Genomic DNA, 24,791 nt, shown 5'->3' with positions numbered 1-24,791 from the left:
GTATTATACAACTTCAGCAAGTTCCAGAAACATCTGCAGAATATTTTATGAAGCTACTTAATGGATTTGGATATAAAGAAGTTTAAGGAGGCACATAGAATTTCATTTTATAAGACTGGAATCTCGGTTAGGGTTTTAAAAATGTTATGGGAATTTGAAACTGGATGCTATTATTTTATTAAAGTTCTGAAGAACCATCTATGCTGTATGTGTAGAGAATAAAATCTGAAACTGCTCTAGACTTTTACAACTTTCGGTTGTTCTCCACATACATACACACACACACACACACACACACACACACACACACACTCGCACACACACACACACACACACACACACACACACACACACACACACACACACCCGCACATTCACACACACACACACCCGCACATTCACACACACACACACACACACACACACACACACACACACACACACACACACACACACACGCAGAATTAAGTATAGCATTTCTCCGGTTGACAAAAGTTTGCATTTGGCACTGTTGCTGATTTTGCAAAACAAAAGCTAACTCTCCTTTTAGGGTGCTAAAAGAGAAGCCTTAGTCAAAAATGTTAAGCCATTCCTAGTGGAACATGAACTTCTGTATTTAGCAAACATATCCAAACAGAGCAGAAATGTCTTGACTTTTCTTTACTAATTGTAACTTATTAGTTAGCTCAGGCTCCAAGGCATTTTACAAAATTCTGACAACACAAAAGTAGCAGCTAGCTTAGTAACTTGCTGAGCTGATCCAGTTGAACACATTATTATATTAAGAAGTCTGTCTCTGCGTGATTTAAAAAAGCAGCAAGAGGATCAAAAGTATTGGACAACTGGACCTGATAGAATGATGGAATCAGCGTCTCAAAGCAACAGAGAAACTGGCCTCGGCATGCGGGTAGAGCTACAAGCTGTGAGCTGCAAGACTAGAGATCAAAGCAATCTAGCATATGGCCAAACCTTTACTCTAACTGGCTAAGGGTTTGCACAGTTTTATGTAATCATGTGTGTTACTGACATCAGCCAGCTCACAGGTGCCATGCTGAGTAATCTATGCATTGTACAGGACATAAAGGTGTGATTTCAGGAATACATGACCAGCAATATTTTCTTCCTCAAAAGTAGACAAATCAAGACACATGTGACCATTGGCAGGTCTTTAGGTACTACGTAAAGCAGGCTAAATGGAATGCTTCTGAAGCCACCAAGTTAGTAATTCCATTTGATAAGCAAAGTATGTACACCACTTCTGTCCAACTACAACCTTAAAAAGCAGACCTATGGTAACAGATCAAGTCTTTCAGGTAAGAGGACTTCATGTGTCAAATGGAAGGACATGTTTCTGTAGATCAGTAATGAAGTCTGATCATAAAGTGTTAGTGGTGCAGTAGGGAGCACACTCTTCTTTGGTGCAGTAGACTGTAGATTCCATTCTCACACCAGGTAGATTGATTGCTGACACTGGAGTTCAGCATAAAGAGGGTTTCTGCACTCCTGAGTGTACTGTCCTTCAGATAAGATGTTAAACCAAGACCCCATCTGATTGATATGATGGTAGCTCAACTGGATGTAAAAGATTCTGTTTTGCTTATCATAAAGAGTATGGAAATTTCCCAATGCCTTGGCCCAGTTTTCCCTAGTTGTATAAATACCACCTTGGGGGTTCCCAGCAAAGAGGCTGCTTATCTAGTGGGATTAAGCTGTTCAATAAAGGTTAAATAAAATAGAAAGCAACTTGATTTTTTACTAAGATGAAGATTGTGATAGCTCAGAGAATTTGCTTTACACTGTGGCTGTGGCACAGCAATGTCTAAGTATATATAAGTAGTAGTGGTATGGAAGTATACCCCCCCCCTCACACACACACAATCAGAGGCTGTTAGGAAGCAATGCCCTGGAAGAACAATGCTTTTAACCTGGTACAGAGTGCTTTGAATTTTGATATTTCTGTGACTGCTAGCAGTTTTATAATTGCACATCTGAGTATTAATCCTTGCAGCCCCACACTTATGTCATGGATCTGAAGGACCTGTACCATTTACGGCTGGCAGAAAACAGTATCAAATAATGCATAACCAAAGGGGGAACTGTAAAGTCCCCAAACCATGGGAGTACAATAGGCATCTTCCAACTCCATCTTTAGCTCTTTCTTGCCCTGTCAGCCTCCAGGGACCTGATGTTGACACAGAGCATTAACTGTCCAGGTGTGCAAGGGGAGAAGGATGGCTGCACAATATGAGGATCCCCAAAAGCTGCCTCTGCAAAAGCTAGGTCAACATGAAGATGGAGGATGTCTTGTTGGGAATAAAAGAAGAAGAATGACTGTATACCCACCCCAACTAGAAAGAAGAGAGGTGGAGGGAAATAGCATTGCAACAGTGAACATGCTCCAATATCTACAATTAGGGAATGTTTCTACTATATCTGTACTTACATTCATTATAATTTTTACTGCTTCAATAGTCCCCACATTTGGGAAGACTCACAAAGCTCATGGACAAATGGATGGTTACGCCTGAAGTTGTGTTGGCTGAAGTAACATTTGTAGGATGGTCATGGCAAACCGTGCTGTGGCTGTGGAGGTAGTAATGTGCAGGATGTAAAATGGAACAGAAGACCCACTGTCTACCTCTGAAAATACACTGATTGCTGGTCCCCCCCATGAAGGTAGTAATGGCAGCTGTGGCTCTAGTAGAATGGGCATATGCCTGCCCTGGTATATTTTTTTCATGAAAGTGACAAACAAATCGCAGTAGCCCAGCTATTTAGAGATTGTTTGCTTGTAGTAGTGCACATACTTGAACATCTACACTTGTGATAGTTTCCTAAAACAACTGTACTTTCTGTGAAGGCTCAGTATCTGTAAGCAATAGACAAGTAGAGTTCTGCACCAGCAGCAGCCATTGAATCTCTGTGTCTGGATGCTCATGGTATACAGGGTGTTATAGTAGCTGAGATGAGAAGAGAGCAAAGCATAAATAACTACTGATATATATCCATGCCTATCAGGTTGCTTAATGTGGTTGATGTTCCTATGGTAGCACCATGAAGATTTAACAGTGGCAAATATCACCCATTCATTGACAACTGCTTTGTGATTTTTTACTTTAAACTCCAGTTTGTTGCCTTCATAGATAATATGAAGTGACAGTGATACAGTGGAAGAATATTCACAAGGATCATGCATTGCCATGACCTAAGTCTTGGAAGTATTAATCTTCAACTGATTACAAGATAACCTTTAAAGGATAAATTCTAAGTTGTCTGGTAGTGAATTCACACATACCATTCATTCATGTGGGTGAAAGAAGGACAACTGATTGCTATCAACATTAACAGTGGCAAGTAAGCCAACTCTTTCTAATAAGATCACCTAAGGTCAACATAAGCCGTAATATTATTGAAGGTGCAAATTACATATGCTACAGTGGCTTTTGCAGTATTTACCCATCACCTTTTAGTAATTATTCTTACTGAAATGCCATTCAGCTATTTCTGGTGTGTTTGAGTCATTTGATAGATGATACTTCTTAGACAGAAATTTTGGAAGTGCCTGGTAAATCAGATGACAGTTGCTATCAATACTTTTATCATATTTTTGCTGACAACTGTAATTTGATTTAAATAATAGTGCAATAACTAGTTGTGATCAGAGATTATTTTTCCTTGTTTATACTCATTTGCAAATCTGTTTAATGACACTTTTGATAGAAAGAATGTCTTGAAAACTGCAGTTAGATAAACTACTTTCCTGTAATAGCTGTGGTGTGGTTCTGGTTAACGAATCTAAAATTAAAATCAGTCACTCTGTCAGTCAATAAAACAGCAGATTGAATACAACAATGACCCCTGAAGTTCTGAAGTATGCCTTATCAGATTAAAATTCAAAATGTAATTTCCTTCTTCTGTTTAAACCCTTTGTCATTTTCCACTTTACTAGTAAGATACACACCATGTAAGATGGTAATATCGTTTAAATCAGTGACACTATTTATAATGATATTGTGTGTGCAATGCAATCATATACCATTCAACAGCTACATAAATATAGTACATTGGTGCTTTTATTTGTAAAGCACTGCTGACAGGTTCACTAAAATCAATTATATTAGTTACACAAAAGATATCTGGTGTGTATGACAGAGTTTTCATTAATACTCTAATATACCTCTCAAAAGCATTATTCTAGTGTACCTTTTAAGATTTATGAAAGTCTAACACTTTAGCAGTTACTTAAAACCATTCTTGTAATTTGGTATAATCACACCATGGGACCAAGAAGGTGAAACGTGAGCATGAAAGATGCATATTAAATTGGTGGACTACTGAGTAAAGTAAAGAGGGTTTGATTCTACTAACAGAAATTCCTAAGATACTGTTTGGGTCAAACCTTTATGATCTTTTCACTGCACCACAAAAAATGGCAAGGGCTCCCTGGAATTACTCATGGAAGTTGACCCTACAGGGATACATAATTGACAGTTGAGTACTGAATTCTTCTTGCTAACAGGCACATTAAGTGTTTGATCTGTCTTGGCCCAGATCACAATACTGAAAAATATTTTTTATGGTCAGATTTAGTGACAGTATATAAAAAGATATTACGGAATATCACTTCATGCCTTTTGTGGCAGAAACTGTCATCTCTGGAAAACAAGGCTTGTGACCCATCTCCCATGTAGCTTTCTACTTCTGCTTCATCTTCTTCCAAATCAAAAGAGGACAAGCAGAAATGTAAATCTGATAAGTACAGACACATTTTGTTTTGAAAGTTGGGAGTAAAAACTCACTCCAAGTCTAAATATTCTAAAGTATGAAATGCAAAAACTGTTGTTGATAAGAGGTGTTGGTAGATTTGACCTCATGCTGTTTGCTAAAACAGTGGTCAGGGAAGCTAAACTCAAGACACCTTCTTTAACTGTAGTTGAGCTCTTCACTACAGTTGCAAAGACTTGTCCTGTTGAAGGTGAGAAGAGCATCTTACCATTGCCATTTTTTTCTTATAATTTTCTATCAGGCTGTATCATATAATGTTAGAGTAAAATGTCTTCAATGAGATTTAAGTTTTACCTGACATAAAAGAAGTCAGGATCTTTAACTGCCACAAGACTATCAAATATTATAATAAACTTCTCAATAATAGAAGTACAACTGGTGTAAGAAGGAATATTGTTCCATTTCATTATGGCTATAATATTAAAGCTTATTCTTTCTGTATTAATATTGTAACTGGTTGCCCTTAAATAATATTCTGTCGCCCTTCATGTTAACTTTATGCTGTATCTCATTCAAGTCTGCACATTCCGAAACATGTTCATCCCCAAAATCTAAAGACCAGCCTCAAATCTCCCCTTAAAAGAACTGTAAAATAAGTAAAAGAGCTTTAACCACCTTAATATGACTGCTTAAGGATATCATCTAGGCCACCTAGTCATCTTCTCCTTTCCAGAGATCACTCTTGATTCCAACAATAGAGTATGATTTCCTTACTGCTGCAGTTAAATGGCTTGAAGCACATACACCATCTTAGGTCCAGACCCTTGGCCCCTAGCTTCAAGATTATAGGCATTGTCCCTTCCTTCTTAGGTGTACAAAGCTACTTTTTCTCTGATTGTAGTATCCCTACTTTAAACCCTTTTTGTGTCAGTACTGATTTTTTATGTTTTTACTCCTCCTAGACAGTCCTGCAGAACTCAGTGATCAGTACTAACAGACATCAATCTCACTGCAGTCGACTTGACATGATGTCCCTTTATTCCTCTGTTGCCCAGCCACTGGTTTATCAAGCATAGGTATTGCCAGCACCAATATTGCAGCTATTAGTACTACAGGTGTCTAGCTTGTAGGGATCTACCAAGGCTACCATGTGTTTACTCGTGGATCCTAACTTCAGACTGCTGCCTGTGTTCATCATTAGAAAAGCAGCCTAGCTTTTGTGGAATGTATCCTGCCTAGAATCGTACAACTGTCCAGCTTTCAAAGCTTTAGGGCACCTTCTACACACCATAACTACTGCACAGCTCAAATATTGTGGTATAAAGAAAGTGATTAGGGTGCCAAAATCTCAGAACTTTATTACCACTGAAACATACACATTGCTGTGGCTTCATGGGTTTGGCAGTCAGCTGGCAATTCATATAGTTGGACAGATAAGTGCCTCATTGGAGACTACCTTACTTTTTTTTTGAGAAAAAAGTGTACCTTTTCTGTGAGAAAAGAAGATTTTTCTGTCAGTAGCTTTTGTCTGGGAATTAGGACAAGTGTCAAGATAGTTGACAGGTTCCTGTTATATTTCCGTAAATTTTACCTTTTAGTGTGGGGGAACAGGGTGAAGACTGCTAACCCCTTACCAGTCACTTTTTCCCATCTCCTAGGATATTCCCTTTTCACTCCACAGGAAAAGAAACGTTCTTTGGGAAGCCTTGGTCTTAACTCAAGCTTCCTGTTTGCTTCAGCCATCACTGAGAGATTCCTCTATGGCCATGTCAGATTCCGCAGAAGCTGTTAAAGACCAAGAAGCAGGGATGTCCTCTCTGATCATTTAGCTGTCCTCTCCAGGGAAGGGAGAACCAGTCTTGCTGGCACTGGAGAAGGGAGAAGATGCTGTTTCTTTACAGGGTTGTGCTGAGGAGCTTGTTTCCCAGGGAAAAGATCGTATTTCTTGGTGCTCTTTTTCAGATGAGAGCTCCAGCAAAAGGAAGCATAAAATTAAGCATTTTCCTCACCTGTGTCTGCTTTAGTTAAGGCAGACAAAGAGGATTGGCTGGGTTTTGTCAAAGGCTTATTTCAAGCCTTTTGTTCATTACAGTATGGGTCTTCCCTCCATTTAAAAAGAAAACGGTTGCTTTCTCTCTCAGACTCTGATTCACACTTTGAGGTGCAGGAACTAGGTTTAGACTGTACATCTTTAGTCTCTTGTCTAGAGCATTGGAAATCTGAATCTGAGGAAAGCTTTTCTTCAGATTCCTCTCATGAAGAGTTGCCTTTTTCTGAGACTGTTATCAGGATGAAGGCATTATTTAGTTGGAACAAAAAGAAATACCAGAAGCTCGGCAAAGATTTTACGATTTGATGCAGTATATTTCCCTCAACCTGTGACTATTCCACTTGTTTTGCTAGCCTTAGGGGATGCAGCCACCACTTTACCTGTTAGTCTGCCACCAGCTCCCAGAAAATCTGATAAACGTTATACAACTTTCTTGTCTCACAAATTCCTTTTTTTCAAACCCTAAGGCAAACCCTGAAGTGATTTCTCTTTTCAAACCATCTTCATCCAAACAATGTATGTCAGCTAAGCATATACCACCTGGCAAAGATGAGAGAGCTGCTCTTTTTTAACACTTTTATTGAATTATCATTTAAGACATAGGAAAACATACATTATTATACAAGTAAACAAACCATATTTACATGTTCCCAGTTACAGACGTTATACATCAAATATATTCTTTTGTATAACTGTCATCAATTCAGGATTAGATAAATTGCTCAATTCTTACCTTCTCTTAAACTTCACTCCTCCTCCTCCTCCACAACATTGTTCTGCATGTAATGTTCCCATAATTTCCCATTTTTTATATAATTTGTTCCTACCCTTTTCTAATGATCCCACTTCCATTTCTTTTATCTTTGTTACAATATTCAGTATTTCATATACAGTTGGTTTAGACTTTGATTTACATTTTCAAGTAATTACTTTTATGGCAGCCACCAGAATTAAACTTAACAAGACCCTACTATGTCTAGGCAATCCAGATCCTGCATCCCAGCTCAAAAAATTATTTCCTTACTTTTACCCTTTTGCTCACCCAGTATTTATGATAGAGTACCCTCTAGGGAATATTTAAAGTCTGCCAACTCATTACACTCCCAAAACATATGTTCCCAGTTACCTGTTGCTCCCATATCACACCTCCAACATTTAGAATCTACTCGAGGAAAATTTCTTTGGAATCTGCTTGGGGTATAAAGATACCTATGCAATCACTTCTAAGCAAAAATCCTAAATCTTCTAGACTTTGTTGCATATTTGGGAGCCAGGCATTTGTCCTCCCATTGGTTCTTTGTGAATTGCTTATACAATTTCTCTTCTGAATCTCTTCTAACCTCTTCTGATTGATTCCTATAGTTATTGTGCAGCATTTTATATGCCCTACTAATTATCCCTTTTTAAGATCATTTAACATTTCTCCATATCTATTCAGTCAAACCTCGATTTTTTTCCGCCTATATTGGATCAAATACTGTCTCAGTGGGTTATAGAGCCTTCCCCCAGATCAAACAGGGAAAGGTTTTCATTCCAGAATATTTTGGTGCCAAATAAATAAGGTCCTAGACCTTTATTTTTCTATAACTATATGTCAAGATCCTGAAACTCAAAATACCCTTTCTTCAGTCTCTGTTACCTCTCATTTCACTACACTGTTTCAGTAACTTAGGATTTAAAAGATGCTTATCATAACTTTCAATTCTCAAATATTTTAGACACATTTTAAGATTTGTTTGTGTCTGGTTTACATATTGTTTTCTGCTTTACATTTTGGATCGAAAGCTCTGAGTGTTTACAAAGTGCCTAGCCTACTGCAGATTACAGGGCATTCATATTTTTCCATATGTAGATGACTGCCTTATTTTTGAAGACTGTTTCATAAGTTAGTAGGACTCTCTTGGGTAAAAGACTTTTATCTCAATCTGAGATTTCAAGTGAACCTAAAGATACCCTCTTTCATTTAGTCTGTCAGGGTAGTGTTTCTAGGATGTCTGCTAGACACATCATTCATGATGGCTTTTATTCTTAGTAGAAAGCAGAATTGTACAAAGGACAGTTTCTGACATTTTCCAACTAGATTCTAAACTCTACTATGAAATATCTCAGGATTCTAGGTTTCAGGGCTTCTGCAAGTCTCATGAGTCCTTTGGCAAACTTCACCTGAGAAAAATCCAGTGGTTCCTCAAATCAGTTTGAGAGCAATCCCAGCACCCCCTGTCCTCTCTTAGGTTTTTAGGTTTATACTAAACTAATTACCGCCAGGATCTTTATATGTCTAGCTGTGTAACCCAGCCCAGTTTTGTCCCAGAGTACCTTGGACACCTATATGGTGGAGTTTGTTAATAAGGAGGTAGCTAAGGGTTATGTGTTCATAGTTTCCTAGGTTGTTACTAGTATAACAACCACTGGTACCTTTACAAGCCCAGCCATGCACCCCAGACCATTTGGGGACCTGAGTATCATGGGCATCTATAGGGGAGGTATGTAAGTAGGAAGGTAACTAAGGATTTATGGGGGTGTTAGTTAAGATGATACTTTTCTTATTGATGGCCTCTATTCTTAAGGAACATGGGGGGCCAGACCATGGGTAAATCTATGATTTCACATCCAGTTGTCAAGGCTTTGTTTGAATAAAGTCAGGGATGAGTTCTGCTTCATGTGTATGGAGAGCTTATTCCATAGTGCAGTGATCCTTTGGAACAGATGTCTGACTCTCCAGCACGTTCTGTTTACATTGCAGCCAATGTTCAGGTCACTGGATCTAGTGTTTCAGATGCTGTTTGTTTTGTGGATGTGCAAGAGATCTGTCAGAGCTGGCTCTGGGGATGCCTTATATGCCATGCATAGATTGTCTCTCAGTAATCTGTAAGAGACTGAGTAGAGAGATAGTCTTAAGGTGATCTGTGTAGGACAGGGTATTCATACACTAGATTCTCTTGGTCTGAAACTTTTGAGGGCATTCCATCTGTTGCAAGTCCCAGGATAGGTATATGCCAAAGGAGACATTTTTCTCAATGGTGGGTCTGATAAGGGCTAAGTAGAGTGGTACTGCAACTTCCATGGACCTGGAATGCCATCTTGCTTATGAATTGGGTGACATAGAATGATTTACTTACTGTCTCGGCTACATGTTAGTTGAAGGCCAGATTACTGTCTACAGTTGTTCCCAGATCCCTAAGTACTGGGTCAACTCTTAACTCAGTACATGCCTGTAGATGTTTCTGCAGTCACATCCTACTGATGCCGCTAGATGTCAGATATTTATTATTCATAATTCCATTAATAATTTCAAAACCATGCCACTTACAAAGTATTAAAATACTTCATCTTAAAGCTTATACAATGGCAAACACAAATGTGTTGATATTTGACCTCTGACTATTGCATGGAAAGAGATAGCAGTTGTTGTTTATATAGTATTTATTTATTTATTTATATTGTCATAAATTTAATTTTATAAATATCTCTACCACCATGTAGCACAGACAAAACTGCTTAGCATCATATTAAAGCTCTCAGCTGGATGAATAAAATACTCCTGACTGTATGCATGTAATTTGAGTTGTTGCTGATATACTGTAAGTTGATTACAAAATATTACAAACTTAATAGTCACTATGTTTACTGAGACTTATAAAATACAGTTTAAGACCTAGAACCTAAAGAATACAACAGATATAAAATAATTTACGTTGAGGAGTTTGCCATCGACAGTTCTTAACTGCTATTGTTCTGGAAATATATACATTTTTATGAAGTGTGATGATAAAATTTGATTCTATCAAAAAGCTTAGGCTCTGACCATTGAAAGTTATGGTGTAAAGTTGTAGAGCTCCATTGCAGGGAATGAGTTAAAGGAGTTATTGATGGAGTAGCTGTCCCGGGGTGGACAATTTTCTAGAGGGGTCTGTAATGCATTTCTTTGAAATGGGTTTTAATCCATGGCTTTGGGACCAGTCAGTTGTTTTAGTAGACCCTCTTGTAGGATGCTGATGTACTTGGGGGAATCCATGATAGCTGCCAGTTTACAATCATCTGCAAACTTGCTGAGCCACAGGCCTGTGACATTAGCCTTGACTTCCAGAAAGTAGATGCCAGACAAGGTTGAGCCCAACATGAAGGCCTGGGGTACTGCTTTGGTGAACGTTCTGCTAGTGGAGGTGGTCTCCCCAAGCCTGACTTCTTGGGTCCTATATGTAAGCCAGCCAGCAATCCAGCAAGTTTTGTAAAGATTTATGTCTAGTTCTGAGAGTATGCCAATTTTACCTGAGTTGTTTATTGTATTTTTTGACTTGGCCAGGTTTAGGTAGGCGGTATGCACATTTTTCCCTCATCCGTAGCCTTGGTGACCTTCTCGAAGAAGTGTACCAGGTTGAGAAGACAAGACCTTCCCCTAAAAAAGACAAACTGGGATGGGTCTAGTTTCTGTAGGTTGCCAATGTCTCTGCTTATTATTTCCATGATAATTTGTTCCATGGATTTGCACATTAGATTTGTCAGACTGATTGTTATGTAATTCCCAAGGTCAGTTGATGGTCCACCAGTATGAACAGGTATGACCGTTACGACCCTCCATTTGGTTGGCACATAACCTGTTCTTAGGCTGCAGTTAGAGTGCCTGAAGTGGTCCTGCTAGGTCATGTTTTAGGCTATTTAGGAAGCAACCATGGATATTGTCGGGGTCCACTGAAGCAGTGTTTTTGGCCTTAGCTTGTGCCACCAGTACTTGCTCCTTGTTGGTAGTTGGGGGGATATACTAGAAGGGATTTCACAAGGGGCAGTGGGGGAGGGGAGTGAAGATAAAGCTAAATTTATCAACCAGTAGATTCACAATGTCACCCTGGTCAGTGAAGGTTGTGCCATTTATGACTAGTTCTGCTCACTTTTGAGTGTTATCTTTAAGGTTCCTGACATAGCTGAAGGCCTTGTGATTGTTCTGAGCATGAGAGGCTATCTTGACCTTGCATTTGGCCTTGCTGAACTTTACTAGACCTCTTAGCTTCTTGTTTAGTTTCAGATCCTGGGGCATGTCAAAAGGGAGATACTCTGATGGGTGAATTAATTATCTCTCAACCCAGGTCTCCCTTTTATCCTTGTTTCCCAGACTCAGGCTGTAACCACAAATGCCTTAGATTTTGCTTGGTGAGCTGTATCCAAAGGGGTTAAAGTCCAGGGTCTGTGGAAACAGCAGGACAAACTGAAGCTCATAAATGGCAAAGAAATTATGTCACTCATAAATGTTCTCAGATCTGTAAACCATCTTTGGATTCCAGGCCTACTACTATTAATCACAGTGTTGTGGTGCATACACAAACAGGGGGACACCAGATACCCCCCCTTTGCATTCAAGCTATGGTAGTCTGGGAGCACACTCTATCCCTAAAGGCTACTAACATTCTGTCAGAGCAGAATTTTGTAGCAGGCAAGCTGAGCAGGATCGGGACAGACCCCACAAATGGAAGTTTCACCTGAGGCTCTTCCAGGAATTCACCCAGCTATGGGGAACTCCTCAAGTAGATCTTTTACTTCAATTCTCAGCACACAGTTAAAAGAAGTTTTACAGCAAGACTTCTTGCACAAAGGCCTGGAAAACAGGTGTCTTTTCATTCCCAGGGGCAAGGATATTCCTGCATGCCTTTCCTCTCATAACCAGAGTTCTTCTAAAGACTCAGAAGGATTCTTGAAGGAAAATTTTGTTAACCCTGTTTTGGCCCAGGCAACAGTGGTTCTCCCTGTTTTTGAAAATGGGCAAAGGCAGTTACCACAAGCTTCCTCACTGGATGGACTTACACAAGACATGGATTTGTTGATCTACCCCAGCCTTCTATTTCTTCAGCTTAACTGTTTAAATGATAGAATTTTAATAGCTTTTAGGATCATGTTTTCTGAGCATGTGCAGTAGGTATTAAAGGAGTCAAAGACACCTGCTATTAGAAAATCATATATGGTTAAGTGGGAAAGATTTTGTAGTCAGTGCCAAAGCAAGAACCAAGCCCCTTTTAATGTTCAGATACCTCTGAATCTACATTAGTTGTATGAGTTATTATCGTCTATCCTTTCTTACTGTTCTGTCAAGTCACCTTTCAGCCTTCTCTGCTTGTCTGCCCATGTTTTCCCCCTTTCTAACCTATCTCAAGTGAAACAGTTTTTGAATGGGGTATTATGTATCTGTCCACCTGCAAGACAGGTAAGTCCTTCTTGGGATCTTAATTTTGTACTGGAAAAACTTACACCTTTTCCTTTTGAACCTACTGAAGAGGCTGATTTATAGTTCTTATCTTTACTCACTGTTCTGGTGTCTACAAGAAGAGTATCTGAGTTATAAGCTGTTATGGTGATTCAATCCTATCTCATCTTTAACAAAAATATAATATCTTTGAGGACCAAGTCCTCTTTCATGTCTAAGGTGGTTTCATTGTTTACATTGAGCCAGGCAATTCATCTCACTGTTTCATTTCCAAAACACAAATAAGGGTGAGAGAATTCTTCTCACTCTGGATGCCCACAGACAACTCAGACAGACGTTGACAGAACAAAATCCTGCAGGAATTTTAACCAGCTGTTGATTTCGTGTGAATGTAAGAAAAAATAACAATCAATGCCAAAACAGACAATTTCTAAATGGTTGTCTCAGGCTAATCTTTCTGTTATTCTTAACATAAAACACTTTCAGGCAAAGTCAGGGCTCACTCTATTAGTGCTGTGACTACTGTGTAGCTTTTTGAAAAGGAGTAGACTATAGAAATCTTCTTGATGTAGCAACTTTTTTTTTTTTTTGTTCATACCTTTACAAAACATTACAAATTGGATTCCTTCCTTATAGCCACAGCAGTCTTTGCTATGACTATTCTCCAAGAGCTCCTAGGCACTGACTCTTCTCCCACACCCTTTCTTTCTAAGCTCTGGTATTTGTCACATTTAGCTTAGGTTACTGTAACAGTGATCTTAGTACATTTGTGCAAATAAACTTACCACAACGGTAGATGTTTGACTATCACTGTTGGAGTGCAAACACCCTTGCTCCCCACCTCATTCTTTCCTTCCCATTTCTTTTTATTGACTTTTCTTTCAGGTAGTTTTTTTTTTATCATTCCTTTCTTCTCCTAGCACATGCAGAGCAGGAGGGGCTCTGGTCTCCCTTGTTCTGAGGTAAGAACGTTTTGAGATTTTGCACTGTAACCACTGTCTTTATTCAATTCTGCTCAAGTTGTTTAATAGTTAGGGCAAGTGGAAGGTTCCTTAGAGCTTTGGAAGCTGGTCAGTCATCCATCTTTGCTAAAATATGTCCCATATAACTTAGACTTCTGTAACAGTGATTTATTTATGTTTGATTACTGGGATGGTCTGACTGGAGAAAAGCTCAATAAAGTTACATATTGTTATAATAAAGTCCAAGAAACAGGTGTACAACAGCTAGATGTACTAATGAACCAACACAAAATTAAATCCAGTAACAAAAAGGCACAACACGACCATCCATATAAAACAGGGTTTATTGCATCAAGCTTTCGAGCTGAAACTATTTTTCAAGAATGAATCAATACATTAAAACCACAGAATAAATATATAACACCAGCCAATCACATAACATAACATAACATAACTCATAAACACATTATATAATTATGCAATTAATAGAATTAATATAATTAACTAAACCTAGTTTATTAAAAAACTTCATTAAAGACAATAGTCAACTTAATAATGTACTAGATTAGTTCTGATGTTAATGCTAGGAAAATAGTAGGAGAAAGGCCCTATTTTGTATATAAGAAAGAGAAGAATCTTAAACAACTGCTATAAAGATTTTGGTAAAAATGAAGAGCTACATAGATTTAACAAGGGGACAGTCCCCTGTTATAACTGCATTTTTGTAAGTTCATTAATATGGAAACATAATTTATACATCCCATAACACAAGCCAATTTTATTTTTAAGGCATCTGGGACGTGCAATAGTGAAAATTTAGTTTACTTGGCTAATTGTGTGAAATGTTTATGTTTTTACAGTGGAAGAACTAACTGCAAATTTAAGGTGATAATTGCCACCCATTTATCTGACATAAGAAGAGGGGTTGAGACAAATGCACTTAGTAAGCATATTTTGCATTGTGGAAATGAGCATGCATATAAATTTAGGATACTGCAGAGAGATTGCAAGAATAAGGGGGGGCATTGTGAATGACACAGAGAGAGCAGAATACAAATGGATAAACATTTTTAGATCTGATGTGATTCCAGGACTTAATAAAACTAACATTAATAAACCCATTTTGAAATTAAGACAACCATATGTCAGTTAGAATACTGTATTTGTCTTATGACATTTTTAGGTTGTAATGAAGTATTTTTAGTACATTATTAAGTTGACTATTGTCTTTAATTAATTTTTTTTAATAAACTAGGTTTAGTTAATTATATTAATTATATAAATTGCATAATTATATAATGTGTTTATGAGTTAAGTTATGTGATTGGCTGGTGTTATATATTTATTCTGTGGTTGTAATGTATTGATTCATTCTTGAAAAAGAGTTTCAGCTCGAAAGCTTGATGCAATAAACTCTGTTTTATATGGATGGTCGTGCTGTGCCTTTTTGTTACTGGATATTGTTATAATAAAAATAAAAACATTTAGACCATACTGAAAAAGTATACTACAATTCAAATATCTACTGTTGTGTTAAGTTTGCTTATATAACTGTAATTTCTATCAACATGAATTGTCCATTAGTATTTCCAGCCCTTCTTGCCTCTCCACCACTTATAGCTTTATTTCTTACAGTTTCCCTAGTCTATTTCCAGGTGGAAGTGTCCATACTAGCAAAATGAACTCGCTTGTCTGAAACAGGATCTGTTCTCCCAAAATGGCCTAGAAATTGTCTCTGAAAGATTCACTGTATTAATCCAGAGTTAGATTCACTCAGAGAAGATATGGCAGAGAAGGATGGGGAGGATAGAGTTGTTTTTTCTCTTCCTCCTCTATCAGTGAATCCTACATTTGGAGAGGTGCTGTAGATAATACAGCTGGGGTAAATGACCCACAGAGCCAATGTCATCCTTGCAAAGGAGGCTTCAGAAAGCATGCATATTTGTGCAACGGTGTCTTTGCATAGCCCCAGCATTTTTTGGTATCTTACAAGATGCCACAGACATGGCTTGGGGGACTTCAGATACAGTGACTTTGGTATCACCGAAGGCCCTCCCATATATTACCTTAGAGGGGAGGAGACCCAGAATAAGATATAACTATATGTGCTGCAACTCTGACAAAATGTCTGACTTCTCAAAGTCCATCTGTCCTCCCACCATACAAGAGTCCCAGGAAACTGATGAATTCACCATGCAGTCAGTTAAGATACTAAATTATTTGGCCTATGTGTCCTAAATTCACTATGATTTGTTGGATGAAATGTATTATATTATGACTGGAATGCCTGGTAGTTCTCACAACGATTCCGTTAAGCACATGCTTTGACCTCCATAATGCTCGGCAACCTCATGGTCGGCATGGCCTAGAATGTTGTGGGAAGGGGTGATAAGATCCAGCAAAGTCATTCACCAGCATTCCTGGCTGCATTTAACAGCTGTTGCAGAAGACACTAAAACAATCTTTATTCACATTCCCTTTCAAGACCCCTTACTTTTGAAACCCGATATTTATTACCACTTGAAAGGGATGAAGATAAAAACGGAAACATTTATGGCTGCATGTATCCAGTTTCATTCTGCACAGCATTCATTAGCTGGAATACAGATGAGCCATCCAGCAATTGCCTCTGTTTACCACTGCCTGTAACCCAGCAATAGGGTGCTGCTAGGTTCCAACAGCCCCCCATCTGGGACCACAAAAGCCAGTGGCTCAAAGACTAGGGTATTTGATGTTATCACGCAGCCTGTAGTCAGCCCCAGGCAGATCACAAACAGTTTTTACACTTTCTATGACTGCCTTTCTTCAGAGATGGTGTGGAAAGATTCATACTTCCAGGATGGTGCAAGATAGCCAAGGAGATGTGGACTATGGAGAGCACAACTGAAGGCTACAGTATCTTTTTCCTGTACCCAGCCATCTCACAGTATTTGTCCTTGTTGGAGTTTCATGCTGGCAGAAACATTATATGCATAGGCACCTTGTTGAAAGAGTCATCCAGGAAGTCCTAGCAGACTAGCAAGGACTTGCTGTTATTCCAGATTCTTTGTACTTCCAGTGAAAACAAAAGACTTCTGGCCCAATTCAGATCTAAACAGCCAAATGACTTCATTCACAATGGGTCCTTTGCATGATCATTCTTCAGTCTTTACTGATACAAAGAGTACATATTTCTTATTTTTACTTTTTGGTAATTATATATATTTGACATCCATCAGAATTCAAATATTCCATGCTGCAGTGTATGATTTTGGCTGCAAAAGAATTGATTTCACTGAATACTACTGTCCAGCCAAGAGAAGGTAAGACAGCCTAAGTTTAGTGCATCTTTTCTGGCCTTTTTCAGTGCTTGGTAATCAGGGCAATCCATAAAGTACTGTTTGATCACAGCTGAAGGACTCTTCCCTTGATTTAAATTCAAGTGCCAAGTATCTTCCACAATTCTTCTGCCTCTGTGTACCTTCATTGCTTAATACTGCTGGACTCACTTTTCCTGTCCCCGTTACACAGTAGTCTGTCATTAAAGGGTTTAAACGAGTTGGGGAAATGTTACCTGTAGAAAACAAATGGTGCATTATTTTACTATGGAAATGCTGGTGTGTGAACGGCAGTCACACAGCTTAACAAGATGGAACTGAAAATCTCAGTGCTAGAGAGGAACTGTATTACTGAATGTCTGCCAGTTCATTAACGGGGCAAAGTTTTGATATTAAATCAAATGCATCCCAAGATAATAAATGGGAAATGCAGGTTGTGAAGGTATGTAGCTTAATTAAGCCTATATATATATATATATATATATATATGTCAGTCTGGCAGATAATGTACAGGACTAAAGCTTTGAGCTGTTACTGAGCTGCTTCCTATGTTCTTGGTACAAGGTTTGACTCCTTCCACCTTCATTTGTCTATGATGTGACTCTAATCAAGTCAGTTAACTAGATAGTGCTTCCAGTTAAACCCTGAAAAGTGATGATTTATCCAATATGCTTACCCACTCAACAGGTACTTTTCTGGAAGTTGAGCACCTCTTCACCTTACATCTGCTTACTATGGTTGACCCTACCAGTTGAGTAACATTCCATGTGCCATAGCCTAGAGAATTATGGGAATATTTAACTTATTAACATGCACTAATAGGTAGTGAGGAGGTGCCCGCTAGCAGGCTGGACAGTCACCGCCTAGACCTTAGAGATGAAGAAAATTTAAACGTGAGAAAAATATTTTCGATTGAATTTTGTAAAGCAGCTTTTTGCCTTGCATGTTTAGTTGAAATCATTCTGTCACCTTTAAACTGCTTATTGGTGACAATGAACACAGCAAAGTCAGTACCACAATTAAGTCATATTGTAGCAAAAGCACTGCCTTTTAAGTGCTGTAGGCTTGAATGAGACAAGGTAGCTATCCGAGTAGACTGGTAAGAGTGAAGCAGCAAACAGTGGATTCAGCAGTGTAGGGATGAATGCTTTAAGTGTTTCTTAAATTGTAACATCATGATACAAGGAGAGGTTATTACCATTAAGCACACTCAGTAGTTAATTCAAAATCATGTCATATTTAAGCAAATAAATAGAAAACAAATGTGTACTCTACACATTACACAAGTTGTGCATCTGTACTCTCCCTCTAACAAAGAGTTGGGATCCCACTGGTTATTTAATCTATTTCCTGTAAGAAAATAGGGAGTGAATCGTAGAAAGGCACAGTTAATCCTAATTAATACATAGTCCTATCAGTCCAGTTATGACTGCAGGCATAAATACTTATTTTAATTTCTTCTCAGTTATGTGTATTTCCCATTTATTATCTTGGGATCATAAACACATTTGTTAAAATTAGTTATAAGATCAAAACTTTGTCCCATTAATGAACTGGCAGACTTTCAGTAATATGTGACTCAAACAAGTTTAAGAAGGAAAATTGCAAATAGAAGATTGTGGATGAATGCATGTGGCATCTATTAGTAGCCTAATACTTGTGACCATAACAGAATAATTCCATAGCTGCATATCCAAAGCAGTCAGCAATCACCAAAAGCAAAAGTTATACAAATTAAACCAAGCAAGTTATTACTGTAAATACCAAGTGTAAAAAAATCATTGCATTCAAATCTTAGTAACTGGGTAATCAGATAACAGAAAAAATGCCTTTGAGAAGCTATAGCTCTGAATACCTTTCCTGTCACATGTTCCCCAGGCTATCATTCCAGTCATTGAAGTTAACAGTACTTATCTTGGTTAGTGAGCATCTTTGCTGTAACTACTCGTAAAATGTATTTGCAAATAACCAAATACTTCTGTCTACTTCCAGGGGTAAATTTGGAGTAATCGGTTGGAACTCATTAAAGCTTCATGCCACAGCACAAAACTGATATTTTCTCAGATTTAGAATATAATTTTACAGATGTCGAAAAACATGTAAAGTGGTCAGTCCTACATTACAGATAAAACTGTAGATGCAAGCCAACCTTTGCTGAAGATGAAAGTTCAGTAAGTCAGTGGTCTTCATGCTGTACAGAGCAACTATACTCAAAGATGGACATGGAAATGCAGTATACTTTCACAGTATACCTTTCAACCTCTTGGTGCAAGAAATCTGAACAAAGCCTAAATAATGGCTGGGAGGGTACAAAGGTCCAAAAATAGGGACAGAATTTAAATATTGCTCCTGTAAACTTATAAAGTTGTTGGAATAATAGGTTTTGTGTTAGCATGCATTTTTCTGAAGGATATAAAGTCTGAAACTTAAATGTGTGTCATTATTAGTTGACTTCACTACTTCATGATTTGCCAAAAAACACAAATTTTATGAGGGACACACTAAAAATATGAGGCAAAATCTGGACATTCTGTGAAAAATTGGACAGTTGAGAGGTATATGTCACAGTATTTAGTTAATGGCCACTTAACTACATTCCAGTATCCAGCCAAGCTAATTTTATATTTTAAAATAATAAAATAAGGTAATTCAGCAGGAAAAATGTAAAAAAAAATACTTTAGTAAAGTAAAGCAGAAAACATTGACTCTGGCTGACTGGAACTGGAAGTGTAGTATGTATGAGAATATGCTGCAAGATGTTGAACATGTTGAACCTTAAACATCTTTTGATTTATATATAATTTGGTGGCTATTAGCACAGTCAGTTGTGTTCTGTTTATTGATTTAGACAAGAGGTTAGTCTACCTCAGCTAGCCTTGTCTGTGTACCTGATGTAAGTTACTGTGTACATGGTCAACCTGACAGCTTGCACCTCCTGCAGATGTTAGACATGTGACTTCATATGAACTTGGCCTCCAAAACCAGTCAGGCGTAGTAATGTAAATTACCATGTTGTTGTTAAAATAGCTCTCAAGCTATGCGAGTAGCTTTACCACCGTATTGCACATAAACAGCAAATCATCACAACAGTGTTTAGAGCTATGAATATTTGAAAAAAATAACTGTTATTATTATTATTATGTTCTTGATATAAACTTGCTAACAGTTTTGTGTAGATCTGGTTGAAGGAGGCTTCACTGTTAATTAATTTCAGACTCTTCATTACAAAATTATGTTTAAATGTGAAGAAGGTATGCATCAGACAGTGATACCATACTTTCAAAATGCCATAGAAAATCTAAATCATGTAATTTCAGTTATTAGATTAATATCTTGTTTAGCACTATGATAAAGATCTGCAAATGTAACTTTAAGACAACAAAACTTTTTTTCTGTTCTTCTGATATTAATTGTATCAAGCATATAGAATTCTTGATGTATGGGGCAAAATGATGAAGTCCTGACTCCAGTCTACTCAACCAGAGTTCAAATAGTGGCCATGATGGGGGGGGGATGAGTGGTGTGCAGCTTACCCATGGGGGAGTCCTTGCTGGCTAGCCTTGTTGTTCTGGTGTAAATGGAGGCTTCTATGAGCAAGGAGCCTGAATCAAGTAAGATGTGAGCGGCAGCTACCCCATGTCGAAGATGGTAGTCCATGTCAGCATGCCAAGAGCCCACAGGTGTGGATAGAAATGTATGCATCGTCTCTGCAATGATACACATGTCTGCATTACCATCAGGGGTTGAATTAGGCCCTATAGAAATGCCATCAGTTGTTAGAATACTAGTGAGGGGAAAAGCAGCTCCCATGGCTGCTTGTATGATTGTATGATGACCCCGATGAATAGCTTGTCTCTCTTGTTCTGTACTGCTATGTTCCTTGTATGATGAACACATAAGCCAAGTCTGTTTAGGGGATGCTTGATGGTTGGCAGGTATGGGAGTGAACAAGATAGAGATATGAGGTCTGTGGCGTCTTTTTCCATATGTAGGTACTCTTTTCACTTTAGATTGTGACTCTTATTTATTAGCTTTACTTAATCTTCTTGAAAGAGAATTAATATCACATATGACACCACAAGTAGTGGACAGACTGGTTTGATATGGAAATTACACTCCAGGTAGTATGTACAATGTAGCAAAATATTTTCTTTAATGTCATCCTGTTCATTTGTTTCAAAAGGTGTCCTGTGTTCCTGGGCTAACAAAATTCTAAATTCACTTGATTTGATTTGTTTGTGATGTCTTGATAAGGGTTTCTATCTTGTAATCAATATGTTTTCTGGAAAATAGTTTGTGCTAACAGAACAGTTTTCACTGTCTTACTGGGAATGAACTGGACAGATGTCTTAATTCTAGTAAGGTGGGAAGAACGCAGTTACATGCTGTAAATAAGACTGAAGACTTATTTAGGTAGCAAGAAACAGGAATTGTTTGTGGGCTAGTGCGCATCCTCATCTGCCACCAATGCCCCTGTTTCTGTATTTTATTTATTACAGTCTAGCAAATAAAATACTATATATTTGTAACTGTTTCTTTAATAATCATTTAACATACATTTTTTATATTTTTAGGCTTGTCACCTGAATCTTTATTCTAAAAACTAACACGATTAAAATAGAAGTGGCTTTACAGCATGATTATTATTTTAGGGGTGAAGGGATAAAGGCTGTAACTCATGATTTACGCAGAAGGTAGAAGACCAGTCCTGTGCATTATTCACGATAATAAACATTCTTTCATTTTGTTTGGTTTAGCACATAGTGTATTTATCTGATATCACACCTCTGCCTATAGCCCCATCACTGCTTATTTTTACATTCTGATAAAGTGAGAGGACAGCAAGGAGAGACCTCCTTATGATGCAGCTGTAAGGGGAGCCCCATAGTCTACCACGGCATCCTGTTCTCATATAATAGGCATATGGCTTCCACTCACCTTAGCAATTTTTATCACTAATGTGGCTAATCTACTCAAGGCTGCTCATTTCTTCTAGTCCCCTGAGCAGTCATTCAGCACCTGGGTTATTACACAAATCTGAGTCCCCATCATCATGGGTAGATCACTTGCTCAGTAGATTTCCTCAGTTTAATACATCAAAAAAATGCTCAGAGGCTGATGAGAACATTCATTCAGTATAGCATATGAAAGAGAAAATATACTAATTATAAGGAATACATCTGTGGTTCAGAACTTTTAACAAAAGTGTAAAATATATATACATTTAGATAGTAAGACATAAAAATTAATAATTGGCTGAAACTGAGGCATTCTGGAGTTTGGATCTGAAACTCATCTCTGTATTGATTTGTTTTAATGTTTCCAGAAGGATTAAAAGGAAATTCAGATCTATTTTTAGATTAAAAGCCTTCTACAATAGTGTCAGTATAGAAAGTGAAACGGAAGGCAAATATATAGGGCCCAGGGAAGGTTTAGGGAATGGTCGGGTATATTATATTTTTAGTCTGGTACCAAGAATCCAAGAATGACATACCTGGAAAACACATAGGAGGAGCCTAAATAGACATGGTGACAGAGTGATAAAAAATTAGTGAACTGGAGAGGCTTCATCAGATCATTTAATGGTAAGATTAGTATGAGCTGACAATAATTAAGCCTGTTGAATACTGTGTTGGAAAGGGATAGACATCACAAGTAAAATTTTGAAGTTATTTCTCTATAGGTACACTGCATGTTATGTACTATATAATTTAGAGAACATTGATACTTTAAGCATCATATTTGGAAAGGCATAGATGATGCCTAGATTATGGCAACACAAACAGTGCTAGTCATACAGCAGCAGATATGCAGGGTGGGATGGAAAAATGTTTCATATGTAGAAAATTACCTTCCAGCATATACAGTATAAATTAAGCAAGTTATTTCCCCTACAAAGTATACGTTTTTTCAATTTACACACAAAAAAAACAGCTAGATATTCTGGAATTTTTGTTCAGCAGTAATAACTTTCATTCAGTCATTCTGTGATAACTACTTTGCCCTTTACAGGGTCATGGGGGAGCTGAAGCCTGTACCATCTAGCAACAGGCATGTAGCAGAGAATCAGCCCTGGATGGGGCAGTTTATTAGGAAACACAAATGCACTCACATGAACACAAACACCTGCGAGCAGTTTGTAGAATTGCCAACTGACTAATTAGTATGTCTTTAGCATGTGAGAGGAAAGCATAGATCCCAGCAAAACTCAAGTGGACAGAAGGGGACCTACAGAGACTCTAGGCAGAAGACATCCTCTCCTTGGTGTGATTAATCCCTAGTAGTCATTGACTTGTAGAGTCTTTACATCAGTATAATGCAAATTATAACACTGCATGTTTTTGGATACTTTTGGTATTTGTGATAATTTTGTTTAATACCTATTTATTTTCTAGGCATCTTCCAAGAATGACATAAAATCTTGTGGAAAGGAACAGGAGGTGCGTATTTATTATTTCTGTGTGAATAAAAACATTAAGCACTTGTTCATTCTGTAAGTTTCGGCACTGCATTTTGAACTGTGTAAATGGTGGTTGAGATTTACTATATATTGCCATAAAATTATTGCAGTTATTATGCCAGTCTCATGAAGTACTATACTTATTTAGAATATTTAGGAATTGTATACATATAAACAAAGAATAATTCCAATGGAAGCAGATTGTTTTATGGTATTGTATGGATTTAGGGTGTTTAGGGTTTTTTTACATTTCAGCACAAAGTTATAGCAACTGTGTAAGGTTGCATTTTAATGTATTGATTTAGGGTGATTGACCAAAAATGCAGACTGTGTAAATGCAGGTTCTGTCAAATGAAACTGCATTTCCTATCTATCCAGAAACGTTTTTGGGATAGTCTTTACACCTTTTATTAATGTCATCAACTTTGGCATGATTGCACACTGCAGTGAGAAGGAGGACCTCTCCTTTGAAGTGATTCTGCAGAGAAAAGCAGAATCAAGTAATTGGAATTAAAACTTAGGCAGAACAGGTGATGTTCATTATATCAATCACTGTTGCAGTAGCCCATAGTTATATGAGTAACAGCCAGCCCGCTTCCAAAGCTTCAGGGAGTGTTATGTGACTTTCTTGAAACTGTAACATGCTTTTAAACACAGTGTTTGTTTTTTTCTGTCAGTTTAAAAGTGGTATAAAGTAACTGAAAACATTTGTATGTAGAGAAATGGTATTTATTTTACATCTGTGGGACAGGCATAGTGTTTTTAAAAGTGCTTTTTACTGTGTTTTTCTGTCAAAAATTAACCTTTGTGGACTGGTAGTATCTACTGGCAATTGTTGCTTGTCCTCCATGGGAAATAGGCACCATTTTCAGCTAGACCATGAAACAGACTACTAGTCCCACTGTTGGTCCTTTTTCCAGCCACAAAAAGAAAAAAAAAATAAGCAGCCTTTGCCATCACAGCAGTCTAGCAATTTCCCTTAGCCACAGGTAATTCACTCTGCTGTGACCATTTGTTGCACCTCAGACCACTGATCATTTTCCCAGGATCCCTCTGGTGTAGAAACTACAGTCACTATGGACCAAGG

The 24,791-nt window shown here is 37.8% G+C and overlaps 1 protein-coding gene across 1 annotated transcript in view; it reads left to right on the top strand.

Annotated features, from left to right (window-relative positions):
• Nucleotides 1–24,791, top strand: part of RECK (reversion inducing cysteine rich protein with kazal motifs) — a 1,724,192-nt gene that overhangs the window by 706,887 nt on the left and 992,514 nt on the right. The window contains exon 6 of the mRNA XM_044065108.1: nucleotides 23,640–23,684. Coding sequence (XP_043921043.1) covers nucleotides 23,640–23,684 — 45 coding nt within the window. The remainder of the gene's footprint in view (nucleotides 1–23,639; nucleotides 23,685–24,791) is intronic.

This window comes from Protopterus annectens, chromosome 3.part0, assembly GCF_019279795.1.
Source record: "Protopterus annectens isolate FY-2018-M chromosome 3.part0, PAN1.0, whole genome shotgun sequence".
Lineage (NCBI taxonomy): Eukaryota > Metazoa > Chordata > Ceratodontiformes > Protopteridae > Protopterus > Protopterus annectens.
Note: the sequence above shows the minus strand (reverse complement) of the source record. Positions and strands in the feature narration are given on the sequence as shown.